The 9,091-nt window shown below is 37.7% G+C and overlaps 1 protein-coding gene across 1 annotated transcript; it reads left to right on the top strand.

Moving 5' to 3' along the window:
- Positions 1-1,538: 1,538 nt before the first annotated feature.
- Positions 1,539-3,883, top strand: LOC139741641 (large ribosomal subunit protein mL52-like). Its single transcript, XM_071652221.1, has 4 exons — positions 1,539-1,640; positions 2,034-2,097; positions 2,717-2,781; positions 3,700-3,883. Exons 1-4 carry the CDS (start codon positions 1,539-1,541, stop codon positions 3,859-3,861), a joined length of 393 nt encoding a protein of 130 aa, XP_071508322.1. The 3' UTR covers positions 3,862-3,883.
- The last annotated feature ends 5,208 nt before the right edge of the window (positions 3,884-9,091 follow it).

Below are 9,091 nucleotides of genomic sequence, written 5' to 3'. Positions count from 1 at the left end.
TTCGACAATTTTCCATTGAGAAAGTTCGAGATTTGTTCTCATCTCGGGAATTGCTTGGGGGATAAATTATCTGTCTGCCTAAACACTTCCGCGGGGGCGGGGCAAATGCCCCTTTGCCCCCCCCTCCCCCCCCAATAGATTCGACGCCCCTGATCTTCCCTGGGTATGCCCATAGATGTATCCTGACTGAGTCATTAGTCACTGTCGTTTCTCAGGAATGATTCAGGAAATGGAGGGGGTTCAATTATGGCGATATATAAGTTTTTGTGTTTGTTTGTTTGTTTGTTTTCGTACATATATATTTTGCAGATGGTCCCCAGTTACTCGCGCATGTTTAGGCCTACATGTAGGCCTATATTGACGTTGTCAACGTCTGAGCCATACCTTGCAGTGTATGTCAATGTTACTTTCTTCGCGAGCGAGCGAAGCGAGCGAGCGCTTGAGAAAATTATGTATACATTTTCCTACAAGATAGAATACTGTTCAGCTCTGTTACCTGTCTGAAGGCCGGCGTACAAACGTCATGCAATATGCCAAAATTGATACAATCACATTTCTGCTTCCTCCATTTTTTCCCCTCAAAATTCAGGGGGGGATGATTGTACAGGCCATCCCCCCCTCCTCCATTTCAGGGGGGGATATATCCCCCCCATCCCCCCGGGATTTACGCCCATGGAATGAAGGTGGGCGGTGTTCATAACCAGTCCATAATTAACCCATTGAGGACGAGTCCCGAGTAGACTCGGGAAAGCGTCTGTGGGAAATGCGTGTTGTAGCAAAATGAAACCGTTCTCAACGCCAATCGTCAGATAGTGCAATAGTGCATCATTGTGATCAGTGAGCAAAAACATACACTACAACTATCAATTGTTAGTAAGAGAAATTGATCTTGGACTTAATAGATATTTCTGCACAAGTAGTAACGGAAGGCACCTCGAGAGACAATGGAAGAAGAACCTCATGTTTATGGTGTCTGCGGAAAAACTCCCTTTACTGTAGCTTTGGCAAACTCTCCTGCTTCAAGTAGAGTTGGTTAAAGAAAAGGAGTGTGTAAGGATTGAACATAGGAGAGTCACATGTACTCATATTGTGCTTTATGTGCAGTATATTTTCAATTTCATGGTGTTTTTGCTTTTGCAAATTTTGTGAGTTGACAGATATTCATGAAAATGTTGCCCAACGTGACAAAAAGATATATTCAATATACAGGCAGTTGTTTACCTTGAAACTGAATTTATGTCTCCAAGATGAGAAATGGCTGATAGAGATATGATAAAAGACCCCAATAATAGACAATGATAATGATAACATACTCCTGTGAACTAAATGATAAATTCCACCAATGTGGTTCTTGATTGTGAATACAATGACACATGATATGGGTTTGGAGTCCCAATTGGAGAGATGTTAATTATTGACACTTTTTCCAAGATGATGCATCTGATTCATTTTTCAATAGAAATTATCCTGAAGCCCATCAACTGATTTGAGGTATTTGTTCCTTTGTTCAGACTACAGGACATCTAAATTCAGCCAGGATGTTTTGTGCTGTGAGACTGGTGACTGGAGGCATGCCAGCTGTGAGAAGGATCACCAGCAGCTGTGTGTATTCAGCAGGAAAAACATGGAGAGAAAGGCAAGTTTCATTGGTTGCTGAATATGAATCTTTCAATTATCGGTCATTATCATTCAGGTGCACCATTGCCAACAAGATAATATGCAATGATTAAACTGCACAGTCAAAAAATGTTTGTCCTTTTCCAACTTCTGTTAGCATGTTAAATATGCTTATAACTACATAATATGATCAAAACAGCATATCAGTAAGTGAAATTCATCAGAGACAAACGTTTAAAGCTTCAAAATTACATAATGTTGTGCCAAAGCAGAACTCTGATATCAATTTCATGTGCAGGAGAAAGCTGTAAGAAGCATTGAATGAATACTTTAACTCATTTAAGATTGATCTAAGTTGCAATTAATTATAATGTGTAACTCGAATCATTCTATTACTTTCCTGAAATTTCAGACAGGGCCTCGCAAGAAGTGGTAACGAGTATGGACCTCTGACTGACCGTCCTGATTGGTCTTATGCAGGTGAGATACAGGCCAAGGACCAGGCATGGTCAAAGAATGCCAAGTCAACTAGATGATTGATAACCTGCCAACTTTCCTATAATTTGAAAAGAACAGTCAAAGATGAAGCCACGTCAGACATTTTGTTCATAGATGTGTTTTCTTGTGTGTAGAACTTTAGAAAGACTCCCCCACCCCCCCCCCCCAAAAAAAAGTCTTTTAATATCAGCCATTTTCATTGTGTGGATTTGCTATGGGGTTTGTTTTTGTTTGATTTTGTTTGATTTTGTTTTTGTTTTTCTTTACACTCTCTTGCCCCAGACACAAAGGCCAGTGCTCCTGTAGAGTTCTAGTTCTCACTGTTCTCATAGCCCATATGTGACCTTTGACCTCCACTTTGCTTAGGCCCACAGACTTTCAGGTCTCCCTTTTATCCTGTATCTTATCTAGCATCAAGCTGTCATTGTCTTTGCCCAATTGGGAATTATTTGTGCACTACACATGAGGTTTTGTTCCATGTATTTCTCTCTCTCTGTTTTTTTTTTCCTGAAAGAAGTTCTTAGTATCCAGCTCTCACATGCTTGTAAAGCAATATCAAGCGTGATTTCATATTTTCCTGGATGCTTCTTTCATACTTTAGATGGAAGACCAGCTCCACCTGGGCAGGGTCAGCTGGAGCGAAAAGCAGAGCAGCGTCAGCTAGCTGTGAGTTCATCTGTCATTTGACAACATTTGATAAGATGGATAAGACATGTCATGTCAGTTCATGTGGTATCATAATAGCTTGAATGTAATAGAGGACTGTCATGGTCACAATTCATACCCCCTCTTGAAATTATTAACTTTTACTAGTATTCCTAGACTGTACTGTTTGCTCACCATTTCATTCAAGACTTTTTGAGCAATTTGACTTTTGTGGGCTTTTGGTGTACCTGAATTTTCATTCCCATTTTTACATAACTGATGAAGACACTGTACACAGGGTCAGGCATTTCTCACACCACAAGGCCAATGCCAATTTTATAACCAAACAGTGCCATAAAAAGTCTTTTGCATGATTGAAAACCATTTGAATCTGCTACTCCGAAATTATTAGTGAATATTGCACATATCAGAAAGGTGTCTTTGATTTACTTATTCATATAAAATATTACAGCCGTCAATCAGTGGAAATGTGAGAGTTCATTTTAATACCTCTTTTTTGTAGGGGTTGCGATGATTTTGGTCGTGTCTATAACCAAACAAGATGAAAATTTGCTCAACATTAATTTTGCCATTCATCACAATGGCTGACTGGCAAATATTGTATTTGCATTCTGGTAAATTTCTCATCTGTGTTTCCAAAAGATCTTAAGTAGATGTTCAGAAGTTAGTATTCTTCTTGGAAGGAGTGCTGTGCAAATGGTTTCGTGTCTATATAACTGGTATTAGGCTGTGTCATTTCATTCCTTCCAGGCATGAATTTTCAAATTCTTTACAAGATTAGGTAATAGAGGGGAGTCAAAACAAAGTTCAGCATCAACCATTGATATTACATGATTTGTTTGTATTTTTTGAGTATATAGCTGTTCAAAAGAGTGAAATAAATAGTGAAAAGTGTCAATTTCTTTTCTTTTGGTTCAGGAGCGCATTGATGTCTTGTCAAAGGAGATGATAAATGCCAAGAAGACGTACAAGGCCAAACTGGAGGCAGAGAGAAGGGAGGAGGAGCAGAAAATGATGAGAAGACTCAAACCAAAGGGAAGTTCTTGGAAACGAAAAGACCAGCAGAGTAGCCACAGATAGCTGACCCTTGAGATCAGTAAACAAAGACTTCATTTCTTCTCTGGAAATATTTAAGCAGAGACACTTCTGATCTTCCCTGGAAGCAACTCTATCTTCCTGGAAGAGAGGATGGCTCAGAGGAGAGGATGGGACAGTCCATTCATATTCTTTTTTCTTTTTTACCTCCGCCAAGGGAGGAGGTTATGTTTTCATTACCGTTTGTTTGTTTGTTTGTCCGTGTGCAAAATAACTCAAAAAGTAGAGTTGCATGAAACTTGCAGAAAAGGTTGAGAACGACACAAGTATCCGATGATTAAATGTAGGTAGTGATCCAGGAATTTTTGTGGATTTTATGAAGGATTTTCAGTATTCCGGCAGGTAGGGTCAATGAACTTGGGAGTTCAAGCTGCGCATTTTTGAGGTTTTCATACATTTGCATAAAAGTGTGTGCTCTAGTTTCTGCTAGGTCGAGGCGCGCCGCGCAGCTGGAAGTTGATGACGTAACAAAAGGCTTCTATACTATGTATTGGGAAATCGGTGACTTTCAGCATGCATACGTATGATCATGAGTAAAAATCACTCTCTATGGAAACTATTGTACAAGATCAGTGGTGGAAATGAGCTGCTTGGCGGAGGTTTGCACTCTCAGAGTGCTTCTCTAGTTTGTGTTTGTTTTCATTTTTGTGTGTTTATATGTATGATGCAAGGCTAAGGCTGGAGTTACAGCATTGTGATTATTCTTTTTCTTGGAAGAAAAAGATGTTACATATTCATGGTGGCCATTCATAGGGATGCTACCTGCCAAGTTTGGTGAAAATTTTACCATGCAAAAAGAAGAAGAGGAAAACATTAAAATGTGGCCCTAATTTGAGCCCCCCCCCCCCCACACACACACACATGGCCCACAGGAGGGACCCCAGATCTGTCATAAACTGCAGTTCACAATCTACTCTTAGAATTATCTTCGCTCTATCACTTCTGGGCAATTCCGTGGTTAGTAACGTTGCATTTAAACAAATTTAGATATTTTTTGTTACTACTAAATCCCCATTTATTAATTTCAAGTCAAAACCATGTTAAAAACATGTTCATCTTTTCCTGGTTTATGATATAGAAAAGAATGAATACAATCCAATTAATATTAGAATTGCTATGGCAAATAAAAGGGCTGGTTAGTAATATTACGAAAAAAGAACATGACAAAGAAATCAATGTCTTGTAACAAAAAGTGTGCAAAAGTTCAAGTTACTTCAAACAAAGTGTTGCAATAATTTCAATTATTGCATCATGACAAATGTTCACACAAATATTTTTAGCAGTTCAACCAATAGTTCATTAGCTAGACTCCCAAAAACATGGTTAGTAACGTTACGGTTAGTAACGTTACATTTGTCTGGAGTAATTTCGCAGGTCATTTCACCCTTTTCTAATTGACAAAATGTCGCATGACTTCTGGAGTGTTTAAATGTATTCATCTTTTACCCTTTAGCAAAAATTTGAGGAAAAAATTTCAAAGGAACCCACTGTAATTTACATTTAAGTGAATTTCAGCATCCCCAGTCCCACATGTACATTTTAAATGGTGGTTTTAGATCTCGCAAAACTAATAAATACGAAAAATAAAATCTACTTAATTTGAAAGCCCTTTATGATTGGTGAATATCCATGGTATTAGTTTATAACTAGATTAAAGAGTAAGATAGAGAGGCACATTTCTTTTATGTATGTCATGTCCATCTAACTGCGGAATTGCCCTTCTGGTTCTCGAGGAGAAGATTTAGAACTCAATGACAAGCAAATGTAGGTAGTTTGCACATTTTGTGCATCTTATGCCTTTGCTCTGTGATGCAACACAAGTTTGCCAGTAAGTGATCATTACTTTTTCAAAAGGAATTTAAGACGGGCTTAGATTCAACAAAATTTCTTATTTTTATAGTATTTGAATATAACTTAAATGTTGAAGATAATTTCTCAAAAAGAATATGCTTCAGAATGTTTGGTTGTCAATATTGTCAAGACATTGATGTACTCTTCAAATTGCAATCAAATTTGTACTTCAAGGTTATTAATGAGAATTATCATTTTTACCTCCGCCAAGGGAGGAGGTTATGTTTTCATTACCGTTGGTTTGTTTGTTTGTCTGTGTGCAAAATAACTCAAAGAGTAGTGAACGGAGTTGCACGAAACTTACAAGAAAGGTTGAAAATGACACGATGAACAAACAGATGATTAAATTTTGGTAGTGATCCGGAAATTTTTACGGATTTTATGAAGGATTTACAATACTTTGGCAGGTAGGGTCAATGAACTTCGGATTTCAAGCTGCGCATTTTGAGGTTTTCATACGCGCACTATAAGTGTGCTCTAGTTTCTGCTAGGTCGAGGCGTGCCGCGCAGCTGAAGGTTTATGATGTAACAAAGGGCTTATTGGGAATTCGGGTGATTTTCAGCATATATACGTATGGGTGGAAATCACTGATCTCTATTGAAGAACAAGATCATTGGTGGAAATGAGCTGCTTAGCGGAGGTCTGCGCACTCAGAGTGCTTCCTCTAGTTTGTTTGTTTTTTTGTTGTAAAGATTATCATACAGTGTCATTTTAATTTATGGAAGTAGCATATTAACCATATTGTGGGTTACAATACTGTGATGAATATTGTTTATTTATCTCTTCTCAAACCCATTCTTTGCTTTACTTGCTGATAAGCATGTCGGCTTGAGTGCTTTCTTTGCTGGCACAGATGTTTGGATGCTATAACTGCCAAATGAAAAGAGATTGCCCAACCCCGCTTAACCCCTATTGTGTCACCATGGCCTCTAGATCTGTTTTGGACTGAGGCACATTGATACGCTTGAATGAGGTGGCTAGTGTACCATTAGGTCAAGTTATGGGCAATAAATGGAAAGCAGTTGAAAAGAGTATAGCAAATTACAGCTATGTGCCTGGGCTCATAAAGGGTTATTTCTAAACACATAATTAGTTATGTAACCATGAACAAATTGGAAACAGCAATGCTGCTAAAATCTCGGCCAAAATGATTTTAATACAGTGTGAAGTTTCATTCCTTATCTTGTGGTAACTGGTTGCATCTGAAGAATCATACTGAGGGATGGAAACAGTCATATAACTGTATAAAAATAAAAAAATATTAATGATCAATGCTCAAATGGGTTTGTGTGTGTTTTGTTATACTCCTGTTTTTAATCTTAAATGTGTTTGTGTGTTTGTATGTGCATTTGTGAGTGTGTTTGTTTGTGTGTGTGTGCGTGTGTGTGTGCATTTGTGTGTGTGTGTGTGTGTGTGTGTGTGTGTGTTTGTGTGCATGTGTGTGTATGTGTGTGTATGTGTTTCAAACTTGACAAGGGGACATAAGTTCATTTTTCTCCTACAGAAATCAGCTATCATATGTACATTGACTATCACATTTTTGTTTCCACTCCATGCTTTTGTAACCCTGAACACCAATCATTTAGAGGACAAGTTCACCTTCATAAACATAAGGATTGAGAAAATGCAACAATATTAGTAGAACACATCAGTGAAAGTTTGAGGAAAATTGGACAATCGATGCAAAATTTATGAATTTATAAAATTTTTGTGTTGGAACCGCTGGATGAGGAGACTACTACAGCTTGTGAGTCATATGCGTACAACAGTATAAAGAAAATGTAAAAGAAAATTCAACATATTTTCACTTTTTTCGCATAATAAAAGAGCACTTGACTTGCCTTTTTCTAAAGGCAGGGGGAATAATATTACCCATAACATTTGTCGGTAACAAGTCAGGGGAATGTGTACTTTTTTCAAAAGATGGAATTTTGTGAAATTCTCTTTATATTTTCCTTATATTGTTGTACGCATGTGACATCTAAGTTATTCATACACTGCAGTAGTCTTCTCATCCAGCGGGTACTGCACAAAAACTTCAAAAATTCATAACTTTTGAACGGATTGTCTGATTTTCCTCAAACTTTCAATGATGTGTTCTACTAATATTGCTACATTCTCTCAATCCTTATCTTTATGAAGGTGAACTTGTCCTTTAACAATTTTCAACAGTGTAAGTTTCATTATACAGACAAATTAAAACAATGGAACTACAATGTGCATGTGTTCATGTATCAGTACATGTATGCGTACTCTTTGTTACACACATATTTACAGAATGCTCAACATGCGTAGTTCAAACGGAAAATGATGTTGCTTTTCCATTTCATATTCATAAAAGTACAGATCTGAGCCTTTTTGTTTGTTTGCTTTTCATCATCAAAGAAAGTGGCAAATGTCTAACATCATTTTCCTTTAAAATCTACACAGTAATTGGAACAGTAGTCCATTCTGGTGTGTCGCCCTCTTTGACAGCTTTTGAACAGGATTTGACTGTTTTGTGCAGGCTTACATGATGAACACTTATGTTTTTTTTTATTATTATTATTATATTCTTTATTCGCTTCTTACAAAGCACATATATATACAGTAAAATATTCCTAAAAACATGCAGATACAATGTGTAGACATGGATACAGAAATGAAATATTAGAAGAAAAAAAATTAAACATACACACACATAGGTCTAAAATTGCCCTCAGGGAGATCCAACAGATATCCATATTTTCGCCCATCAACCCTCCCTCACCCGTGCCCGCTCTGACTGTTCGGGGAAGTAAGTGGAGCACAGCACCCATCCGTATCCCGGCTAAAAAACTACGCACCCAATACAGCACAATGTACCTCACTCTCTGACTACTAGTACAATGTACATGATGTGTACACACAAGTGCGCACGTGCGCCCGTGCATGCTCTCATAGACATGCACACATTTTTCAATAAGTACGATGTTCTACTATGCACCCGTATACGCACAACTGTCCCCGAAGCAGTCATGATGATATAAAAAGAAAAAAAAATTGCATCTTTTACTCTATGTTCTGTATAATAGTGTAGCCAGTACAAAAACTCATTCTCCCTGAAAGTATTCCATTCCAGCTACACTATGCCACCTTAATGTAGACACAGATACGAAATCAACTCATTACATTCTTGAGGGTTTAAAAAAGAAAATTCTTTGTAATCCCTCATATGTATCAATTCCCTTATTTGCTCGGCATTCCTCATGGCTTCATCCATCTCACAGCATAATGCCTTCCATCTTTCATTTATCTTCGACTGGTCTAAAAAATACCTACTATTCAAAAATCTCAAATTACCACCTAGTACAGAATATGCTCCAAATCTACTCATTCCTGTTA

Source organism: Diadema antillarum, unplaced genomic scaffold (genome assembly GCF_040938485.1).
Source record: "Diadema antillarum isolate AM-2024a unplaced genomic scaffold, OU_Dant_1.0 seq00000942_RagTag, whole genome shotgun sequence".
NCBI classification, from domain to species: domain Eukaryota; kingdom Metazoa; phylum Echinodermata; class Echinoidea; order Diadematoida; family Diadematidae; genus Diadema; species Diadema antillarum.
The sequence above is the reverse complement of the archived record's forward strand: the minus strand, read 5'-3'. Positions and strand labels throughout refer to the sequence as shown.

Excerpts from the sequence above, each read along its gene's own strand:
- LOC139741641 (XM_071652221.1), top strand. The coding sequence starts at position 1,539 with ATGTTTTGTGCTGTGAGACTGGTGACTGGAGGCATGCCAGCTGTGAGA. Across the intron at positions 2,098-2,716 it reads TCCTGATTGGTCTTATGCAG|ATGGAAGACCAGCTCCACCT; the intron begins GTGAGATACAGG and ends TTCATACTTTAG. Across the intron at positions 2,782-3,699 it reads CAGAGCAGCGTCAGCTAGCT|GAGCGCATTGATGTCTTGTC; the intron begins GTGAGTTCATCT and ends CTTTTGGTTCAG.